The sequence below is a fragment of the Brassica napus genome, chromosome C8 (assembly GCF_020379485.1).
Source record: "Brassica napus cultivar Da-Ae chromosome C8, Da-Ae, whole genome shotgun sequence".
NCBI classification, from domain to species: Eukaryota; Viridiplantae; Streptophyta; class Magnoliopsida; order Brassicales; family Brassicaceae; genus Brassica; species Brassica napus.
The window spans coordinates 10,477,722-10,499,725 of NC_063451.1; the positions used below are offsets into that span (position 1 = coordinate 10,477,722).

Below are 22,004 nucleotides of genomic sequence, written 5' to 3' on the forward strand. Positions count from 1 at the left end.
GATCCAAATATTTGATTGGACAAGATGTTTTCCAGTTGCGAGGAGTAAAAGAACTTAGGGTATGAATGGTGACCAAGGAACGACGAGGAACAAATGCATTCCCTAACATTCCTTAAAAAAATCACCATTCATAAGGAATAATTTTTCCTTTTCATTCCCTACCATTCCTTTTTTTTGTAGAGAAATAAAGAACAAATTAATTCCTTGTTAAATATGGGATGGAACAACCATTTCTTTTCATTCCTGCAATTTTGTTCCTCTACGTTCCTTTTCTATTCGTTCCTCTTGTTTCTAGAATGGTCACCAGTCAGACCCTTAATATACAAACAATAAACCAAAATAAATGAGCACGTTAAACCAACTGGTTATGTGAATCGGAAATACTTGGATCTCAAATTTTAATCCTTTGAAGCTAAACCATCCTCAAAATTCTTGCCTTCTGTTCGTCTCCGTCACTCGGCAATTTCACGACTTCCTGTTTAGCCATTCTCTTTCCTTCTGTTTTTAATAGTCTCCCTTTCTTGTTTCTGAGTTGTTTATCGATCATCTTGTGAAGATAAGAAGCGGGACTGGACCTTCTGTGACACACAGGATGTAATGATGTTTACTTTAGGTTGTGCCAAAGGAATCGCTAACCAACTTTTCAGAAATCCCAGATGGTAATTCCCGTTTTAAATGATTCCAGAGTCTTGATTTATGCCTGAATCAAATTCTTGATGTACTTTTGCCGTAGAAACTGGAAAGTGTTTTGCTTTTCTGGTGTCTTCTTATGGACAACGCTTTAAGATCAGACATCAATATTGTCAGTTTATCTGCGTCTTTGTAGTTTCTTCAATGAAAGTTTTCTTTTGCTTTCATTGTATGTGTTCTTACAGACATGTTATTGGGATTTTTGCAGGAGGTCTGGACTCTTTGTGCATCACCTCCAGTTCCCTAATTACTCCGTCTATACAAAGCAGAGACCTTTTGTAGAAGTTCCACATGGATCAGCTTCTTCAAATCAAAATGTATTCGAGTACTGCAGACGTCACATGAGTAACTCGACGGTAGAGCTAAGAACTGAAGATAATGTGGTGAGGTTTTCTTTCAACAACAACGTCCGTGACACCAAAAGTGTGCCTATGAGGACAGAGAGGAAATGGAAACGAGCTAAATCGTCAAGAAAGGCTAAAGTGAATGAGTTAAGGTTTTACCGTCTAAAGGCCAAAAAGAAGATGAATTCTCCAAATCCTGAAGTTAGGATTCGATATAAGCTCGAAAAGGTTACAAATCGGTTCTTGTATTCGATATAAACTTGGATCTTCTCTTCATGTGTGTGTTATAAAAAGTTTATTGACATGTACAACAGGCGAAGAGAAAAGAAGAATGGTTGATTGAGAAACTGAGGAAATACGATGTCCCGAAAACGCCAGCAGAAGCCTATGATCCAGAGACTTTGACAGAGGAAGAGCAGCATTACCTAAAACGTACAGGTGAAAAGAGAAAGAACTTTGTACTTGTGGGAAGACGAGGAGTGTTTGGAGGTGTGGTCCTGAACATGCACCTCCATTGGAAAAAGCACGAGACTGTTAAAGTTATCTGCAAGCCGTGCAACAAACCGGGGCAGATCCATGAGTATGCAGAGGAGCTTGCTAGGCTAAGCAAGGGAATCGTGATCGATGTTAAACCTAACAACGCCATAGTACTGTACCGCGGGAAAAACTATGTCAGACCAGAAGTGATGTCTCCTGTTGATACACTCTCTAAAGATAAGGTAGGTAATGATGAATCCAGTTTACTTTTATGTTTTGTGTGTGTGTGTGTGTTTTCTTTTATTCTTCTGATGAACGTGATCATGAAAGAGCAGGCTTTGGAGAAATATCGGTATGAGCAATCGCTTGAACATACGAGTGAGTTCATAGAGAAGCTCGAGAAAGAGCTTGAGGAGTATCACAAGTATGTTGCTCGGTACAAGAAGAAGGATGAGGTAGATTCAAAGGGCAAAGCAGTGTAACTTGCACATTTGGAGATTTTGTTTGGCCTCAAAAACCCGAATTTGAAAAGAGTTGAATATCTTTGGTTTTTCTCAGTCTTTGTTACTTACATTGAATTTTTCCAAGTGCTAGAGCGGATTAGAATAAAGTAGTTGATTTACTAGAACCATCTTACACTAGCTAGTCCCACTTTGAGGGTCGTAGCATGTTTTGGAGTAATTATCCATCATTTCACTAGCGCATTAGTTTCTCTTGGCGTTGCCACTGGGACGAACTTTGGATTGGGTGTGGTGACTCCATTGTTATCAATTGTGGCCGCTCCATCTTTGCAATGATGATGTAATAATAAAAATCAAATTTAATAAATCTTTGTAATATATTAAGCAACTTCCCCGTGAGGTATAAGCTACAGAAATCATGTCTGAATAAATATAGCGAACTACAAAAAAAAAAATCCTATCAATTGTTTGATACATCTCTTAAGCCTCATGTATCTAACATTTTCTTCGTATTTGAGTCTCTTTACCCTCTGCCAAAAAATTGTAGAGATGTCTGCAAGAATAGTCACGTTTTGTGAATCTCGTTCTTCTTTTTCTTCAGGTAAACAGCGTACCATAACTACCAGTGATCTCCTCATCATCAACTACACCCACCCTAATTAGAGTTCCTCTGGCTCCATCCTTCTCTTAGGTTCTGTAATATTCAGAGAGCAGAGATAAAGTTGGTCAGAGAGAACATATATTATGGTTGCTTTAGTAGCAAAAGCATACTTTTGTTGGTAATTTTTCGGCGTGTGCAAGCCAAAAACCCTTCCCAGCTTTGTTGTTTGAGGTCTCGTTTTTCCTCTTCCGAGAGCTCAAAGTTTGGTTCCCTTCCACACATGAAAGCAGCCCTAATAGAGTTAACCGTTGTCAATGGAAGTGATATATAGTTTGAATCAAACACTCAAGAATCTGATTTTAAAAAATGTAAATTTACTTTACCTATCGTATAAACGAGCAGCCTCTTCTTGAGAAGAGAAAGTTCCCAAGTGGATCTGTCGCTTCTCAACTTTAATGGCTGCTTGCCATTTCATGTTCTTGTAATAGACTCCTCTCATCAAACATGGTTCTTGGTTCTTTACTTGCTTTCTTCTATGCCGCTTCCTTCGTTTCAGCGGCTGGTCTGTAAATGGGAGATAAAATAAAAAGGTGAAATAATTGGCCAATTCTTTATTACTCATCTCAGACATTACAAGTTTCATTTTGATAAACCAGACCTGAATCACATAAGTCTTGCTCCCTTCTCTCTACTTTTACTTTCTCTCTCTAGATAAGTTTTTCTTCGTATAGACTCGTTGGTATCGTTCGGCGGTTTTAGTCGTCTCCTGAATTAAAGAACATGCCTCCGAGAAGTCGATTGTCGCAAAAGGAGAAAGGGAAGGACATCGCAGATTCTCCGAGTCCGACCAGAGATGCGTCAGCGACCGGCAGCCCACTGGACGATTTCTACTTGATTTATCGCGATGCTCTCTGGGACACAGAAAACATGACTCTATCTCAGCGTCTTTTGGTCGCTGATGCCCATAGGCTGATTCGTGATGAAGGCACGGATCGCGTTGAAGTCGGGAGCAGCGACGTGAGCGGAAGTGAGAACAGAGGGGGAGACCAAAGTGATGCTGCAGCTGGTTCCGAACGTGGCGACGCTGATGCGTCTGGTCGGTCCCCGACGCCTTCGAGGCGGGTTCGCAAGAGAGTTCATTTCGACCAGATAGACTGTCGTCCAACTATTTATCATCCTGGTGGGATCTTCGAGGAGCTTCTTCCGCTGCCGCCTGGACTGTTGCGCGACCCGCGGGCTCAGTCGTGGGGGAATGTGTTTGGATCTTGTGCTTCTCACCATATTGTGAAGGATCTGTTAAGGGCGAACGGCGGTGCTGGCGTTACCTACATCATCCCGTCTACTGAGCAGCGTCCCTGGTCGCCTCCGGTGGGTTACCAGTGCGTGTATGAGTCCTACTTCGGGGAGCATACGAAGCTATGGTTTCTGATCCCTCGGTTGGTGACGTCTTATGCATTCCGCCGAGACATTGCCATCTCTCAACTTTTGAATGGGTCGCTGCGAATAGCCGTCATGTTGATGGTAATGGTAGCTGAGATGGACATCTCGATGAGCGTGAGGGTCTTCGAGGAGCTGACTTTCACGAAGGCGGAGCCAAACGGGATTTTCTCGGTGAAAATGCGTTCGAACTACAACGTCTTGACCGGTCATCCAAATAAGACGCAGGATTGGCAACGCGCGTACTTTTTCGTGAAATCTGATGAACATGCTTTCGAAGAGCCGCCCGGGGACGACTACCGCGTTTTGTGGAACCAGCAACTCGGTAGATGCTCGTCTGTTGGAGTTTTGTTTTAGTCGTTAGCTCTAACCCTTCTTATCCTTGTATTTGTAGTTCGTCACCCGAATACGATCGCCTACCCTGAGAAGTTCTTTGAGAGTGCTCAAGCGATCGCGGCGCACAGTCATCTTCGTTGGCCGGATCTCAGTCGAGAGTGGATACGTCGCCAGCAAGCTAGGATCGCTAGAGGTAAGCCTGCTGGTTGCTTTTAGGGACTACTCGAGGTTTGTTTTTTTGCGATTTTAATGTTGATTCTCTGCTTCTGTAGTTGATTGGGAGTCGAGGCTTCCTTGTGTTCTCGGTCCCTGTAAGTCGCGCCTTCCTTTGTTTACTCGCAAACAACAGAGACTTCTCGACAAAGCTAGAGAAATGGATGGAGTCCCGGATCTAAGTGCCCTGTTGAAAGGGAAGTTGCAATTGCTCTCGAAGAAATCGACTACAGTCGATCCTCAGGGACCGTCTAACTCCAGAGGCGACGGTGCTTCTGAAGGTGGTGGAACCTCCAGAGAAGGAGCCTCCAAAGAAGGAGCCACCAGAGAGGGGGCCCCTATTGTAGTCGATGAAGGGGTCGGAGCAGAGACTTCTGCTTCAGGTCCCAAGAAGAAGAAAAAGAGCAAAAAGACTAAGGTGGGAGCGACCGACGAGGTTCCTCCTGAAGAGTCTGCTTCCCTCGATGCGACTTCCGAGGGTTCGAAGGCAAAAAGGAAGAAGGACGGAAAAAAAAGGTCTCGTGGCGGGGCAGCTTCCTCTGTTGATAGAGATGAGGGCCTAGCAGAAGGGTGAGAGGGTGCTTTAGTCGAGGCGGCGCCAGATGGTCGCCCAAAGAAGAGAACTAAGGCCTTGATTGGCAGAGCATTAGCATTAGCATTATGCTCTACATTATCCAATCAACAATTGTTAGAAAAGCGTTTAGAGAAGCATTTACTAAATGAAAATGCTCTCCAAATGCTCTTTGGCCAATGCTCTCACATGAAACTTTTAGAAGAGCATTTGCATACATAATTTATAAAATTAAGGAAAATATATAATTAATTCTTTTATTTTATTTTATAATATCATAAAATTATTTTTTATATCCCAAAAATAAAATTTTAATTTCTAAAATTAATTTATAATAAAAATATTTTTTTAAATAGTTTTTCACATTTAAAATATATAATTTGATTTATATATTTAATTTATTTTAAAAGTGAAAATATTATTTTAAAATAGAGATATTTTAATTAAAAATTTTATTTTTAAATAATATTTTTGATATAAACATAATTTTTAAATTTTTAAATAAAATAAATTAATTTTATATCTTTTTAATTTTATATGTTAATATATTTATATATATATATATATATATATATATATATTCATTAAAATAATATATTAATATATTAATTAAAAATAAAATATATTATATATTAATTTTTTATAATAATTTTAAATAGCATATTCATACTGCTCTACCAATCATCCTATTAAACAGTTTAGCAAAAGCATACAGCTCCTGCAGCATACTGCTTCTATAGCATACTGCTACTGCTAATGCTAATGCTCTGCCAATCAGGGCCTAAGAGGTCTGTTGAGGCAGAACCCCGTCCTTCTAACTCCGATACGAATGCTGCTGATACGACCTTAGTCGACGTTGTTGGGGAGGACAGCGGCACTCCTGAAAACCTGTCGGAGGAGAGGAGGAAAACCAGCTCGCGAGAAGGGGGTTCTGGTGATGAGCCCGTTGCGAACGAGAGGTCTGCTCCCGACTCTTCTGCGAGAAAAAGTTCTCGACCTGAAGGTTCTGATCGCGTCGAGTTTTCTTATGGTGAGACAACTCCCCTAATCCTTAATCCCCTTAGATGCGCGGAACTGACGCGCCAAATTCGTGGTGGGACGAAGGAGATGCCGCAACTGGAAGATCTCTACTTCAGGAATGAATACATTGACGCTGCTTCTTCGAGAGCGCGGGTAACTGCGCTACCTTTCATCTTTTATCTCCTTGTTGATTTATTGGGTTCATCCACCTCACGTAGTCCGTATTTATCGTTCTGCAGAGTGACGGGAGCATGAACTTCCTTGTCGAGAAGTACGACAGTGCTCTGAAGCAGACGATGATCAAGTTGGGATCTTCAGAGAAGCTTGCTCAGGCGAGGTTGAAGGCCATCGAGAGAGTAAGGGCGGAGCATAAGAAGGCTAACGAGAAGGCTGAGAAGGAGACGGAAATCCTTCGAGTGAAGTTCGAAGAGCTGGAGGGTAAGCTCAAATCCGACAGAGCGGCGAAGAAAGAGCTTGCCCGAGAGAACACTCGTTTGGAGCAAGCGGCTGCGACCCTTGAGAAGGAGAAGGCTGAGCTACTCGAAGAAAGGGACGCTGCAGTGGAGAAATTGATCAGAGAGAGGCAACGCTTGAAGGACTCCCGGGGGTTGGAGGTTACTCGTGAGAGGGAAAGGGTTGAAATTGCTATGGTCGAGAAGGCAAATCGCTGTTTTGGTCTCGTACGCGACCATTTTACTCGCTTGGATGCCTTTGGGAAAGCGAAGAACCTGTACGGTCAAGCTTCGGAGACGAAGAAGTGCCTTGAGATGATAAAGGCCAGTGGGACGGAGATCCCACAAGAAATGATCGACGTCTTTGCTGAGCAGGAGAAAATCCATGAGACGGAGGCTACGAAACTTTGTGTAGGTCCGCTATCTGATAGCGACCCCACTCTTTCTCCGCTGGTTCTTCCTTCTCGCTTCGTCGAGGACAGGTTTAGAGCATCGTTTGATCCTTATGGATCGAACGTAAATTTGATCTGGCCAGAGACGGCTTCTCAGCTCATTACCTCGCTCGAAATTATTGAGGAGCCATCAGAAGAGCCATTGGTTGACGTCACGTCGGTCCCCGCTGAGCACGTTGAGGTCCCAGAGGGAGGTGGTTTTGAGGAACGTCCAGAGAATGAGAACCTGGAGGAGGTGCCTGAAAAGGACAACCTCGAGATAGGCGACACTCCGGTTCGAGAGGAAGAGACCGAGAACGTGGGCATCGAGGATCCTGTCCTTGTCTCAGATTTTTCCTCCGAAGGACGAGAAGACGAAGAGGAGGAAGATGATAGAGCCGAGGAGACGTCGCCGCCGCAGCCTGTCGAGGAAGAGACGACCAACGAAGTTGGGGATAGAGCCGTTCCAAACCCCCGCCTCCTACTGTGGACTCCCTTGTCCATGTTCCTACTCGAGTGGAAGACCCGGCTGCTGCCGCTACTGAAGACCCAGTCGGTCCTCTTACTCTTGGAACGCCGGAGGAGGATGATCAAGATTCTGTGCCTTGACGCTTTGCTTATGTTGTTTTTCTTTGTGCTTTTTGTGTTTGTGGTCTTGATAGACCTTGCTATTGTACGACTAGACATTCTTTCATTTTGTCGGTAAGTCGCTCTTTTAAGCAGACTTTAAATTTGTGTGTTGTTGTGGTCCTTATCTGTACTTGCAATTTTTCTAAGTAAATTTCAGTTATCTTTAGAGTCTCGCGATATACTCGCTTAGAAACAATAGATTCCTGACCTTTAGCTTTTGCAAATAGATAACGAAACAACCCGCTAAGGGACTTTGTTCAGCTCTTGTCGTATTTCGATTGAGATAACGTCTAGGTGTGTCATTCTATTTCGAAAACAAGAAACTGAATCTAAGAGTGGAAGGTTCTTTCACCCGTTTTCTCAATAACAATCGAGTAATTGGGTAGCTAATCCGTTACGCGCTAGTCGAGAAAAGGTAAAGATTCACTCTGTTTGGTCGGTCAATGCTCTTTGGGCATAGGTGACTCGCGACCGTTGGGTCCTTAGGCTAAGTGTCTGATCAGGACATAGCTAGGCAATGGAACGTGAGTATCCGCGTACCTCCTGCTGGAGATACGGGAGCCGTTGGGTTCGATAATCGGTATTTACTCGATTGAGGTCGAAACAAAGAACAAGATTTTGACTTTGGTTTTGTTACAGCTGGACTGGTTAAGGCTGCCTACGTACCTCGGTAGAGGATCAAGCCATTCGTATTTCGTTTTTCCCGAGTAAAAGTGGCCGTTAGAAGCACATTTACTCGGTCGAGTAGAACTGACCGCGGAGGTGCATCTCCTCGGTTTTTTTTTTTTTTTTTTTGATGATGATGATGTCCCTGCGAGTAGAAACGTCGTTGAGTTCCATGCTCGAGGCACTTCTTCTCCACGTGACGTTTGAAGTCGGTAGACGCCTGGTTTGACAACTTTGATGATTTTGTAAGGTCCTTCCCACCTAGCGCCGAGTTTACCGGCGTTCAGCTCCTTAGTGTTCTCGAACACTTTGCGCATGACAAGGTCACCGAGTTCAAGGGGTCGGGCCTGGACCTTTTTGGTGTAGTAACTCTCTATCCGATGTTGATAGTTTTGGATTTGTAGCAGAGCATGGCCCCGTCGTTCTTCAATCTCGTCGAGGGCATCAAGCAGCATCTCCTTGTTGAGTTCGACGTACTGGGGCATTTTCGAACGTCGGAGGCTTGAAACGTTAACTTCTGCGGGAGCCATAGCCTCGGTACCGTATGCAAGAGAGAAAGGTGTCGATTTAGTCGATCCTCTTGGTGTTGTGCGGTGGCTCCATAGGACTCCGTCGAGTTCGTCGGCCCAATGACCCTTTTTCAGGTCTAAATTTTTCTTAATGCCGTCGATGATGAGCTTGTTGGAGGATTCTGCTTGGCCGTTTCCTTGCGGGTAACGAGGTGTGGAAGGGCTTAATCGAATGTTCTATTTGCTGCAGAACTCCTTGAAGTTGCCTGACATGAACTGTGATCCATTATCAGTAACGATTTCATAAGGTAGACCGTGGCGGCAGATAATGTTTTTCCAGACGAAACCACGGACTTCTTTGTGTGTGTGACTTGAGCATAGGCTTCAGCTTCGATCCATTTGGTGAAGTAATCAGTGAGGACGAGAATGAAACGTCGCTGGCGGGAGCAGGGAAGGGGTCCTATGATATCCATTGCCCATCGCATAAACGGGTACGGCACGGTCGTCGTTCGTAACATTTCAGTTGGACAATGGATGCTTGGTGTGTGCCATTGGCATTTGTCGCAGCTTCTAGCGTAGGACTCGCAATCTGCGTTCATCGTCGGCCAGAAGAAGCCTAGGCTTCTCGCTTTGATCGCTAATGCTCGTCCGCCCGAACGGTTTCCTCCAGCGTCTTCATACGTTTCGGCCATAACCCTTACTGTCTCATCACCATGGATACATTTGAGGAGTACTTTACTCGCAGTCCATCGATGGAGTTCGTCGTCTAGGACGACATAATGGGCACTGCGTGTTTTTAGTCGGCGGGCTGCCCATTTCTCGGTTGGAAGTTCTCCCTTTGAGAGATAGTCAATGAACTTAGTTCTCCAGTCAGGGCCGAATCCATCAGTATCGGGCGTGTTGGTTTCGGTGACTGGGGCTATGATGACGGTTTGGTCAGTCGAGATATCGATGCTCGGCTTCTCAGTGCGGGATATTGGGATGGTTCGTTTAACTTGATCCTGAAGCTTGCTTCCAAGTGCTGCGAGGGCGTCGGCATAGACGTTTTCTCCTCTAGGAACATTGACGAGTTCGAATAATTCGAACTCTGCGGCTAAGCCTTGTACTATCTTGAGGTAGGCGTCCATCCGATCGTTGCGGGTGTCGTAGTCGCCGCTAAACTGACTGGCGACTAACTGCGAGTCGCAGTAGGCGCTTAGGCGTTTAGCCTTGACAGCTTTTGTTAAGCGGAGTCCAGAGATCAAAGATTCGTATTCTGCTTCGTTGTTTGAAGCTGGAAAGCCGAAGCTAAAAGACTGTCTGATCAGTTCTCCGGTCGGGGACTGTAGTTGGACTCCGGCACCTGCGCCCTTGTTAGTCGAAGATCCGTTGACATGCAGTGTCCAGTTTGGGTTTGGGAGTGTGATGTCTTGCTCCAATTCCGGGGCCAATTCGACTAAGAAATCCGCAAAAACCTAAGATTTTGCCGCGGTTCGGTTCTTGTACGTGATATCAAGCTCACCGAGTTCGATAGCCCACTTCGTTAGTCTTTCGGACCTGTTGGTATTTTGGAGTATCGTTCGGAGGGGCTGGTCGGTTAATACTTCCACTGAATGTGACTGAAAGTATGGGTGAAGCTTTCTCGCCGCTTCGACGACTGCCAGCGCCATCTTCTCCAGAGTTGGGTATCGCGTTTCTGGTCCGGTCATGCGCCTGCTTGTGTAGAAGATTGGCTTTTGCTCACCACGGTCCTCTTTTATCAGAACGCTGCTAACTGCTGCTTGCGACACTGCGACGTAAAGAGATAGAACGTCGCCGACATCTGGCTTGGCGAGTACGGGTGGTATTGTCAAATAATGCTTGAGTTGAGTAAATGCCTCCTCGCATTTCTCATCCCAGATAAACCTCCTGTTACCTCGTAGGAGATCTTAAAACGGCAAGCATTTGTCGGTGGATCTGGAGATGAACCGATTGAGTGCAGCTATCCTACCCGTAAGCCGTTGACTTCTCTACTGTTTTTGGGCTTGGGAGGTTCAGGACCGCAGAGATCTGCTTCGGGTTGGCTTCGGTTCCCCGTTGTGTGACTATGTAACCAAGGAACTCGCCTGAGGAAACCCCGAACATGCACTTTGCTGGGTTTAGTTTCATGCCGTATTTGTTGAGAGTTTCAAAGTAAACTTGCAAATGACTGAGGTGATCAGCGGCGTGTAGCGGCTTGACAAGCATGTCATCGATGTATACTTCCATGGTGACGCCCTGCTTATCTGCAAACATTTTGTTCACAAGCCGTTGGTAGCTTTCTCCTGCGTTCTTCAAGCTGAATGGCATGACCTTATAGCAGTAGGTTCCTCGGTCTGTGATAAAGGCCGTCTTCTCGCGATCGTCGGGGTGCATCATGATTTGGTTGTACCCGGAGAAACATCCATGAAGGTGAGCATCTCGTTTCCAGCTGTGGACTCGACTAAACGGTCGATGCTAGGGAGAGGATAACTGTCCTTTGGGCAGGCTTTATTGAAGTCAGTGAAGTCGACGCAGACGTGCCACTTCCCGTTCTTCTTCTTAACGACTACTGGATTTTCTAACCACTCGGGGTAGCGCACCTCGACAATTGAGCCAGCGCCGATTAACCGGTCAACCTCTTCGTTTACAGCCTTTGACCTGTCGAGACCATGTTTGCGTCGCTTATGTCGGACAGGCTTGAATGTCGGGTCGACATTTAGTTCGTGAGTCGTTATAGCCGGATCAATTCCTTTCATGTCCGCCATGGACCACGCGAATGTGGACACATTCATCTTGAGGAAGTTGAGAACTGACTGCTGCATATCCTCAGACAGATATGCACCAATCCTTGCGGTCCGGCTTGGATCGGTATCTTCAATAGGTAACTCGAGAACTTTGCTTTCCTGGGAGAAAACTTTAGAGATTGGAGGAGAAACAGAGTTAACGGATAGAGACGATCGTTGGAGTTTGACTGTGGCGACTAGGAGCTCCCTAGCGGCTTTTTTATCTTCTCGCAATGTTTTGATTTTTTCGTCTGTACCGCGGAACTTGACACACTGATGATAAGCAGATGGAATAGCTTGCATTGAGTGTATCCAGGGGGTTCCAAGTATAGCGTGGTAAGGGGCCTTCGTGCTTACAACAGCAAACTTGACAGTTCGAGTGCTTACAACAGCAAACTTGACAGTTCGAGTGACTCCACATGCGCGTACCGGAAGGCGGATTGTTCCCAATATTGTTTCGGAGGATCCGTTGAAGCCGGTTAATGTTCTGGAGGATGGTTTTATCTCGTCGAGATCGACTCCCATCTTCTGCAGAGTTCCTCGGAAGATGAGGTCGACGGAGCTTCCTGTATCAACGAGGACCTTGGTGACGTCGTACTCCCCAATTCCAAGGACGACAAGAAGAGGGTCGTTGTGGGGTACATGAATCCCCTCGGCGTCATACGGCGAAAAAGTTATCGGAGGGTGACTTGGTGGCCTAGTCGGCCACCTCTGCGAGGTCGCGACCTGTCGACGGTAATCCTTGACGGAGCGAACAGAATTGCCGCAAGGAGGAGAACCGCCCATAATGACGTTTAGCTGCTGTCTCGTTTTTACTCGCTTGGAGTCTAAGAAGGCGCGTAAATCGGTTGGTACGTTATTGTCGTTTTTCGACGATGGAGTGTCGTTGCTTGACGTCTTAGTTTTCTCCAAACGTCTTCGGAGGTCCGTGGATTTCGAACGATTGAGACGGATGCGAAGATCGCATGCGCCATCGTTGAGTTTATCTCGAAGGTCACCGTTTGGGCGCTCTTTGGGATCGGGGTTGCCAGCCGAGATACGACGGGACTTCCGTGCATCCAACGTTGTTCGAAGATCATTGTGCTTGGAGCTGTTGCTATCTTCTGACTCAAACTTTCGTTTCAGAACGTCCCTCAAATCTTCGAGTACAGGCGTGTCGTCGTTCTTGTCGTCCGACAATAAGGTTTGCTGAGAGAGTATCACCTCAATGCGCCTGCGATTAGCTAGTTGCTCTTCGTCGGCTGAGGAGTCTCCCTCGCCGTTACCCCTCGGAGTGTCCTCCTCGTCGTCTCGTTGTTGAGTTTCGTTTTGTCGACCTTTGCATGTAGCTTTGCGTTGGGCTCTCCTTTCTTTATTCTTGCTCTAGCTTTTGCCGTTCTTCGGCTTAGCTTTTAGGGGTTCGAACTTAAAGTCGCCACTTGCGAGAGATGAGAGGTAGTGCGGATAGAGTCACTTGCACTCTGTCGTATCGTGCCCTTTGACGTCGTGATATTTGCAGTGCTTGGTGAGATCGACTATTCTGGAAGGGCCTGCCGCAGAACCTGCTGCTGTTGTAGGTTGGGTCGCGCAAACAGCATCGACTGGTTTGTCGGACGAATCGAGCTCCCTTACCCACTTGTTCCAACCTTCTCTGCGGACTACGAGAGTTGAAACCGGCATGTTGTTCTCGTTGACGACATACATGTATCTGTCTTTGCGGCCGTTGTTGTCGCTTGGGGCTTGCTGGCGCGGTTCTTGTCGCGTGTTGGCGTTTTTAGCCGCTGGAGCTTTGGGTACGTTCATCTTGCTGAGAATTGCATTAGTATCTTCTTCCATTCGGATGAAGTTATTAGAGCGCGCGATAGCGTCTTGGAGTGACGTAGTTGGGTTTTGGTATAAGTCTTCTCGGAACTTAGAGCGAACCCGCAACGTGTTCCGTAGGGCGTCGATGGCGATACTGTCTGGGATTTCAATCCTCGAGACCACGGCTTTGAACTTCTCCATGTAGCCGCGGAGGCTCTGGTCTTTGGTTTGGTTGAGGTTCCACAAGCTAGACGCGGTAGCGCTGCGCTTTGTGAACATAATGTACGTCTTGAGAATAGCTGCTAACAAGTCACGGAAGCTTCCGATTGAGTTTTCCTCTAACTGGGAGAACCAGGTTAGGGCTTGCTCGTGGAGAGTCTCGACGAACAGTTGGCAGTAGCCTGCGTCCCTTTCTTCGTCGGAGAGTCGAGCCTGCGCCATCGCGATGTTGAAAGCTGTCATGTGTTCCACTGGGTCTCCGCCGGGTTTGTACTCGGGTAGGCGCAGCTTATCTATCTTTTCGAGTTGCACACTAGTCAACGCGCTAGTGAAAGGGGTGCGCGAGGTTGCGGCGAGTACGCTCTCGATTTACGGGGCCGCGCTGGTTGCCTGATGGATCTTCTCGCTCATTTGTTGGAAGCTGAGTTTGAGCTCGGCGATCTCGCGTATGGTTGCGAGATCTGAGCCTACTGGGGGGGGGGGTATCGGTGAGAAGGGTTTCATTAGGCTCCGAGTCGTCTGAGACGTGGTCGCCTCCGGTTGCCGTTGGGTTTGTGTTGAAGAGGCGACGGCGTATCTGCTGGGGACGGCTCGTTTGACCATCAGGAGCTATGAGTGCCGCGACCAAAGCAGCTAGTTGGTCGTTAGTCGTCTTTTGGACTTCGTCTTGATGAGCTAGTCGAGTCATGATAGAGCTCATGAAATCTGCGGTGATGGGTGGTGCGGCTTCAGGCGTAGGGGTTGGTTCTCCGCCCGGAGCGTCGAAGGTGGCGTCATCTCGAGCCATGTAGATCTAGAACGTTACTTTAGTCAGCCCCACGGTGGGCGCCAACTGTTTGAACAGGATTCAGTCGACTAGGTTGAAATAACTCGGAAATGAGATGACTAAAGACGTTTTATTAGATTCGAACCAAAGGGTTACAAGACTGACAGGAAAGTGAGAGAGACAGCCCAGAAAACTCAAGCAACAAGATCAAAGAGATGACTAAAACCCTAGATCTAGCCGCTCAGTTTGTAAAAATCCAAAAAGTCCTTTTCTTATTGTTTCCTCTTCCCCTTTTATAGGTCTCATGTCCTTGATGCCCTAATTTCGTACCTCTTTGGGCCTTGATGCAAGAGGACGAGTATACAGGCCTGGGCAAAGTTCCCTCTAAGCCGGGTACTTCGGGTCGGCTTAGTCGACCGGCTAAAAATATTCTAAAGTCGAACTGACGTCTTTAGCCGCCGAACCGACTAAACTAATCCAACTTACCGGATTAGGGCCTGTTATTCGATGGGCCTTGTGGAGAGATGGAATCCATCTCCTACAGTGTGATCTCCTTGGGTGTGGTGACTCCATTGTTATCAATTGTGGCCGCTCCATCTTTGCAATGATGATGTAATAATAAAAATCAAATTTAATAAATCTTTGTAATATATTAAGCAACTTCCCCGTGAGGTATAAGCTACACAAATCATGTCTGAATAAATATAGCGAACTACAAAACAAAAAAATCCTATCAATTGTTAGATACATCTCTTAAGCCTCGTGTATCTAATATTTTCTTCGTATTTGAGTCTCTTTACCCTCTGCCAAAAAATTGTAGAGATGTCTGCAAGAATAGTCACGTTTTGTGAATCTCGTTCTTCTTTTTCTTCAGGTAAACAGCGTACCATAACTACCAGTGATCTCCTCATCATCAACTACACCCACCCTAATTAGAGTTCCTCTGGCTCCATCCTTCTCTTAGGTTCTGTAATATTCAGAGAGCAGAGCTAAAGTTGGTCACAGAGAACATATATTATGGTTGCTTTAGTAGCAAAAGCATACTTTTGTTGGTAATTTTTCGGCGTGTGCAAGCCAAAAACCCTTCCCAGCTTTGTTGTTTGAGGTCTCGTTTATCCTCTTCCGAGAGGTCAAAGTTTGGTTCCCTTCCACACATGAAAGCAGCCCTAATAGAGTTAACCGTTGTCAATGGAAGTGATATATAGTTTGAATCAAACACTCACGAATCTGATTTTAAAAAATGTAAATTTACTTTACCTATCGTATAAACGAGCAGCCTCTTCTTGAGAAGAGAAAGTTCCCAAGTGGATCTGTCGCTTCTCAACTTTAATGGCTGCTTGCCATTTCATGTTCTTGTAATAGACTCCTCTCATCAAACATGGTTCTTGGTTCTTTACTTGCTTTCTTCTATGCCGCTTTCTTCGTTTCAGCGGCTGGTCTGTAAATGGGAGATAAAATAAAAAGGTGAAATAATTGGCCAATTCTTTATTACTCATCTCAGACATTACAAGTTTCATTGTGAGAAACCAGACCTGAATCACATAAGTCTTGCTCCATTTTAAGAGAGATGGAACCATAATCATCCGGTGAAATAGCTGAGCAATCAGACATGAAATGCATAATATATTTTGAAGGAGTTCTTTGCCTCTGGGAGCGTGTCCCTTCTTCAATAGGCGTTTTCTGCCAAAACCAAAACAGGTAAGGTCTCAATATATGCACTTCACTGAAAGGAGCGTGACCCTTCTTCGCTTCTCAATTACCTCCTCCTTAGGCCCGGGACTATAAGCTTCTACGCCATTAGGATTTGGAATCCCAGTGATCATCTCCTCAGCAGTTAGAAAAGGAAGCGGTGTCACATAACCATTTGGTCCTACACCGATCAAAAACAAGTTGGTAAACATTGCACAATGTTAATGTTGGACAATATAGCGTTATCAAGAACATATTTTTACCACAACAAAGTCCCAGTAGCCTGCGCCTTCTTAGGCTCACCATATTGACTTTTGAATTTTTTTCACTTCTCTGCTATAAATCACATCAAAACACTGATCAAGCTCACAGAAACATAATTCCATAGAAGGAATGCTTAGCATAGAAACTAAACTAAACACTGATCAGCTCAAGAAACTGCTCAAACAAAGATAGATCCAAAGAACAACGCAAAACAAGTAATTAACACAAATGCAAATGCAAAAAAAATAATAACTAGATCCAAAAGTCAAGACAACGATCACCTATAGGATGCTAGGCTATTGAATCTGTGTTTTGATTGAATTATAATGGCCGAAGACATTTTATCCAAATGAAGTCAACCCTCAATGAGAAACCAAACCTACCACCACCGCCACCTTTTTCATGGATTCTCACAAATGGTACCACAAAGCAGCGAAAAGAAAAAGCATCAAGAAGACACCAATCTCAGAAGAAAACGCAAGGACCCAATTTTTCAGGATTAGTCTCTTCAGAACCAGTGAACCACAAAACTAAAACATACCCATTGTAAGAAAACTCATAAGAAGCAAATCCATTGCATCAAAATCAAAGCTTGAGGGTAAAAAAAAAAAAAGAAACTGGTTAAAGGGTAAAATCCAAGAAGTTTTTCTTCAGGAAAACCGAAACTTTGAGCCAAAAAAAAAGTGAACAATTTGGGACCAGGACAATTGAATTACCTTTAAACTGAAGGGAAAAGAAGAAGGCGGTAAGTGAGAAGAAGATCTTATATAGTTCTCGATATACTTGTTGAGGAGAAACAAAATAAAAGAAGGAGAAGAGTTTAATGAGTTTTGAGTTGTGGTGGTATTCGAGGCTCATGCATCTACCACCTTTGGCCTTCTTTTTATTTGGTTGGTAAACGCTGAGGGAAGATGAAGGAAAATTAAATATATTTGACAAAACTCTTTTTAATATTAAATGTTTATTATTATGTAGGGACAGATAAATGAAGGAAATAACAAAAGACTAATAGAAGATAAATGCTAAAATAAAAAAACATGAGGTTAGAAAAAGTTGAATCCAGGGCTGGAACGTGTGATTCTTTCTTCTCGTATATTTTTTCGCTTCTCTTCCCACTTTTATGCGTTCCAACTATGCCCTTTCCCTTCGACCTTTTCTTGGCTATGAATATAGAAAATCAAATTAATCAACAAGAGGAGTCTGCACGTTATCCGTGTCGTCAGTTGACATATCTGGTTGAGCGTGATGTGGTTGAGAGTTAGATTGATCCTTACCCCTCCTCCTTCTAGCGCCAAACTATGGGAACCAAAATTCACACTGTCGATTTCCGTTTAAATAAGAAAACTAGGAAAACCCTAATTTCCCAGAGGTCCCGGATATCTGCTAATACCACACGCCAAGCAATCAGAACACAATAATGACAACGATAAAGTATAAGAAATAAAAAAGAGAGCAAAGTAGATCTTATTCCGAATTCGCGTTTGAGCGTTACAACAAGGTAAGAGTCTGGGCTACGAGAGCTGTCGGCGAGATTCTCTAGTTCTAAAACCCTAAGACGGCAATAACCTAGTTGAGTCGCAGCTCGAATAACAAAAACGGAAATATGCCTAATTGCTCTAAGTGCTAAGTTCGCTCTGAAAAATCCTCTCCCCATGCCTCTCGCCTAGGACCCCTTATATACTGACTCCAAGGTCGGTTTACGCCTTTCCTCTTCTGCCTCTAAGCCGCCATAGCATAAAAATGGAGATATTCTATTTTTTTCGATCTTCGTAATTATCTTCAAAATTTTGTATTTATCCGCGGAAACTTGACATTTATCTCCCCTTGCGGACCAAGCGTAAACCGACATGCGGTTTACGGGCTGTTGGTTAAAAAATCGTAAGCTGGGCCTCGAGTCGTGTCCTAGGTCCTTTTGGGCCGTCTTTCGACTCGAAGCGTTTATCACGGCTTCTTTTGATAAAGAATGAACTTTCCGCAGTTTTTACGGTAAAGTTTGATTGATAACTTAGAAATGGCGGGGAACGTGAGATGGGTTCGCTACGGTATTCGGGAGATAGCATCGAAGGGTAGACGAGAATGCATGGACTGATGTTGTATCGACGTTTCGGAAGAGCTCGGTCGCTACGTAGCGACCGAGCGAGCGCTCGAGCTCGGTCGCTACGTAGCGAGCGCTCGAGCTCGGTCGCTACATAGCGACCGAGCGGCATGGGCGTTTGGTTGTTATGTAGTGACTGAGCTTTGGCTCGAACTTGGTCGCTACGTAGCGATCGAGCGGAGCAGGCGTTTGGTCGCTGCGTAACGATCCTTCTCGAGCTCTTGTCCGATGATTCGCGTTTCTTCCGCAACGGTTTTTCGTAAAGAAGAATCTATTTCGAAAGTATATTTGTCGAAGAATTTTTCTATGTTATTCTTCTTCGGGAATTTGGACGCTAACTTCGTCGTAACCGTTTTTGACCCCAACAATCATCATTCAAGTTCTCAAGATCCCAAGTATTATAACCAATTTGAGCATTGTATTCATCACTCATTGCTTTTCTCCAATGAGGACTCTTGAGAGCTTGTGCCACTGTTGTAGGAGGTGTTTCTGTTGTCTGAGCAACTTTCGTATGAAGATTTAACTTCTGGACAGGTTTCTTGGGCCGAGTTCTTTGTCTGACCGGACGAGGAGGACCTGGCTGGGAAGGAGATTGAGCAGACGGTTGTTGTGTTTCTGTAACAGAAGGAGTCGGCGCTGTGTTGGCCGTGTCGGGTGCTGGATTTGTATTTGTTTCTGGTGGTGATGAGTGATCAGAAGTGTGGTCTTTTGGTTGAGAAACATGACCTGCAGAAGTAGTAATAAGAGGCACAAGCTTGACAGAGGGGTAAGTTGATGTCTCAGTTTCTTCAGTGTCATTAAACTCTATATGAGATGGTAAAGAAAATGGAAAAACATGTTCATGAAAGACAACATGTCGAGAAGTATAAATTCTCGATGTCGAGCGATCTAAACAAAAATATGCGTTTTGTGTAATAGAGTAACCCAAGAACACACATGGTGTGGATTTAGCATCCAGCTTATGAGATGTGTAAGGTTTAATCCATGGGAAACATAAGCACCCAAATACCTTAAGCTTTTGATAGTTTGGGCAATGTCCATGAAGATTTTGAAAAGGAGTTTTGAAATCTAACACCTGTGATGGCATTCTATTTATTAGATAGACAGCCGTTGCAAACGCATAGGTCCAATAAGACTGTGGCATCGACGCATGAGACAGGAGGGCAAGGCCTGTTTCTACGATATGTCTATGTCGACGTTCTGCGATGCCATTATGCTCTGGAGTATGCGGACTTGTCATATGAGAGATGCCATGTTGAGCTAAAAAATCTCGTAGCCTAATATATTCACCCCCATTGTCTGTGTATAAGGTCCTTAGCTTAGATTGAAATCGATTTTCAACCAAGACTTTGAACCGGGTGAAAACATCAAAAACGTGGGACTTCATTTTTAAAGGATACAACCAAGTGTATCGAGTGTAGTGATCTACAAAAATAACGTAGTATTTGAAACCATCGATTGAAATTATGGGAGAAGTCCACACATCTGAAAATACTACATCTAGAGGTTGTGAAGATCGAAGAGTTGAGTTTTGAAAAGGTAACTTATGCATTTTATTAATAGAGCAAGCAGAGCATGGCTGAGCCATTAAAGCATTTGAAGCAATGGGTAACTGAAATTGAGAAACAACTTTTTGAAGAATTCAAAATGCTGGATGTCCCAAACGGGAATGCCAATCTCGACAAGGTTGTCTTCACGGCAGATGCAAAAGCTAGTAAGGTTTTGATGCTGGGGATTCTGGCCAATGGTACGTTCCATCTCTAGGTTTCCCTTCGAGACGGAGTATCCATGTTTCCAAGTCCCTCACCTGAAAATATGTCGGAGTAAAAGTAACCGCAACCCCATTAGCAGTGCATAATTGAAAAACTGAAATGAGAATTTTTTTCATGAGCAGGAACACATAAAACTTTATTTTAAAAAAATGGACGAGTATAAGAGGGAAGAGATAGTGAACCAGAGTGTGAAATGTGGAGTCCAGAGCCATCACCCGGCAGAACACCATCGCCACCACTGTAAGGGTTATGCATGGACAGGTTTGCTAGGTCGGATGTCATGTGGTGTGAGGCACCGGAGTCCAGTAGCCACGTTGAGGAGTCAGACATCATAGCAGGGTTAGCACTCGAGGGCCACTGTTGGAACTGTGGAGCATTGTTCCACGTGTTGTTGTTCCTTTGTTGTTGAGGCATCTGAGCCGCTCCTCTTATTATACGAAAATCAGGACAGTTTCTGGCTCTGTGGCCTTGTGTTCCGCAGGCTTAACAGCGGCCTAAGTACGGCTTGGAGGAGCGCTGCTGGTTGTTGTTCTGAGAGTGGCGAGTCTGATTGTTGTTGTTACGCCATTGTTGATTGTTGTTGTTGCGCCAGTTCTGGTTGTTGTCGTGGTTTTGACGAGTATCTGCAGCATGAGCAACAATCGGAGTGACTGGAGCTGTCTCAGTGGACATGATAATAGCTTCCCGGTTTAGTAGGCGTTCATGGAGTTCTGCAAACGAGATGCCCACACCACGGCCATGGATAGCATCAACTTTAGGCTTGTACTCATCACCAAGTCCTGCAAGTATTCTTTCGGTGAGATCCTCATGATCCATTGGTTTGCCGAGGAGAGCAAGATCATCTGCTTTTGATTTGATCAGCCTGAGATATTCATTGATCGTCTTTGTTCCCTTGACACAACGTTCGATCTGAAGTTTCAGCTGACGGATATGTCCTCGTGAAGCTTTGCCATAGGTTGTAGCGAGAGTGTTCCAGACGTCTTTGGTCGTGTTTGCACTTGAGTACACAGACTGAAGCGGCAGAGATATAGAGCCGATCATGGAGCTGTAAAGAAGACGATCTTGGTGTCGCCATGGGGCATATGCCGGATTCGGAGAGGAGACGCTGTTGACCACAATTGTCGAAGGCGGAGCAGTATTGGTGTCTTCGATGAAGTGTTGTAGTTCATGCCCTTCAAGCAACGCACGAACCTGTCGGCTCCACATCACATAGTTGAGATCGGTAAGCTTGGTGACACTAGACATATTGACAGAGAGAAGCGTGCTCTGTGGGTCTTGTGTGTTGAAACCGGATGTTCGTTCTCGATTCTGACATCGTGAGTTACTGAGAGAGAAAGAATAAGGTTATAAGAAACAGAGAGGACAAGAGAGTAGGAGGCGGGAAAAAAAGTTGAGCCTATAGCTCTGATACCATATTAGGTTATGGAATTGCTTGTCTTCTATTGAACACGTTAGGTATACATATATACATCAAATACAGAGGAAACTAAGGAAAGGAAATATATAGCAGTAAAGAAAGAGACGTTAGAGCTTAATTATATGCATTCTAATATTGACTTTCCTATATCTTCTACAGTAGTTTTTAATAATTACAAAAGAGCCTTGTTGAGTTGTCATTTAATTAAGATGTCAATTAATCTTGCATGACAGTTTAAAAATTAATTGAAAAAAATGTTAAATCAAAATCAAATTGTTAGGGAACATTATATTAACCCAAAATATAAAAAACATGTATTATTTCCTTAAATAAAAGCTAAAGAGTTACCGAATATGATTAATATATATATAGCAATTAATGATTATGAATAATAAAGATT

The 22,004-nt window shown here is 44.5% G+C and overlaps 5 protein-coding genes across 7 annotated transcripts; 2 read left to right on the plus strand and 3 right to left on the minus strand.

Moving 5' to 3' along the window:
• Positions 1-319: 319 nt before the first annotated feature.
• LOC106416015 (uncharacterized CRM domain-containing protein At3g25440, chloroplastic) lies at positions 320-2,142 on the plus strand. Its single transcript, XM_013856835.2, has 4 exons — positions 320-659; positions 899-1,262; positions 1,349-1,753; positions 1,847-2,142. Exons 1-4 carry the CDS (start codon positions 598-600, stop codon positions 1,991-1,993), a joined length of 978 nt encoding a protein of 325 aa, XP_013712289.1. The 5' UTR covers positions 320-597; the 3' UTR covers positions 1,994-2,142.
• Positions 2,143-2,313: 171 nt separating this feature from the next.
• LOC106416016 (ethylene-responsive transcription factor-like protein At4g13040) lies at positions 2,314-3,231 on the minus strand. Its single transcript, XM_013856837.3, has 3 exons — positions 2,957-3,231; positions 2,744-2,865; positions 2,314-2,666 (listed from the first exon to the last, which is right to left on the minus strand). Exons 1-3 carry the CDS (start codon positions 3,214-3,216, stop codon positions 2,632-2,634), a joined length of 417 nt encoding a protein of 138 aa, XP_013712291.1. The 5' UTR covers positions 3,217-3,231; the 3' UTR covers positions 2,314-2,631.
• Positions 3,232-5,886: 2,655 nt separating this feature from the next.
• On the plus strand, positions 5,887-7,739 carry LOC106412727 (uncharacterized abhydrolase domain-containing protein DDB_G0269086-like). Its single transcript, XM_013853631.2, has 2 exons — positions 5,887-6,303; positions 6,390-7,739. Exons 1-2 carry the CDS (start codon positions 5,887-5,889, stop codon positions 7,737-7,739), a joined length of 1,767 nt encoding a protein of 588 aa, XP_013709085.1.
• A 1,323-nt stretch (positions 7,740-9,062) lies between these two features.
• LOC125591849 lies at positions 9,063-11,214 on the minus strand. The gene is made up of 3 exons (XM_048766722.1): positions 10,808-11,214; positions 10,422-10,725; positions 9,063-10,292 (listed from the first exon to the last, which is right to left on the minus strand). The coding sequence occupies exons 1-3, from the start codon at positions 11,212-11,214 to the stop codon at positions 9,063-9,065; spliced, it is 1,941 nt and encodes a 646-aa protein (XP_048622679.1).
• A 3,783-nt stretch (positions 11,215-14,997) lies between these two features.
• Positions 14,998-17,249, minus strand: LOC125574987 (ethylene-responsive transcription factor-like protein At4g13040). 3 transcript variants are annotated; one of them, XM_048765710.1, is made up of 7 exons: positions 17,037-17,249; positions 16,320-16,389; positions 16,128-16,237; positions 15,900-16,047; positions 15,625-15,805; positions 15,412-15,533; positions 14,998-15,334 (listed from the first exon to the last, which is right to left on the minus strand). In XM_048765710.1, the coding sequence occupies exons 2-7, from the start codon at positions 16,360-16,362 to the stop codon at positions 15,300-15,302; spliced, it is 639 nt and encodes a 212-aa protein (XP_048621667.1). In that variant the 5' UTR covers positions 16,363-16,389; positions 17,037-17,249; the 3' UTR covers positions 14,998-15,299. The 3 variants fall into 3 exon arrangements, with proteins under 3 accessions (XP_048621667.1, XP_048621668.1, XP_048621670.1); XM_048765711.1 differs by having other exon boundaries at positions 16,320-16,392; positions 17,037-17,233; XM_048765713.1 differs by lacking the exon at positions 17,037-17,249 and adding an exon at positions 16,602-16,995.
• Between the last annotated feature and the right edge of the window lie 4,755 nt (positions 17,250-22,004).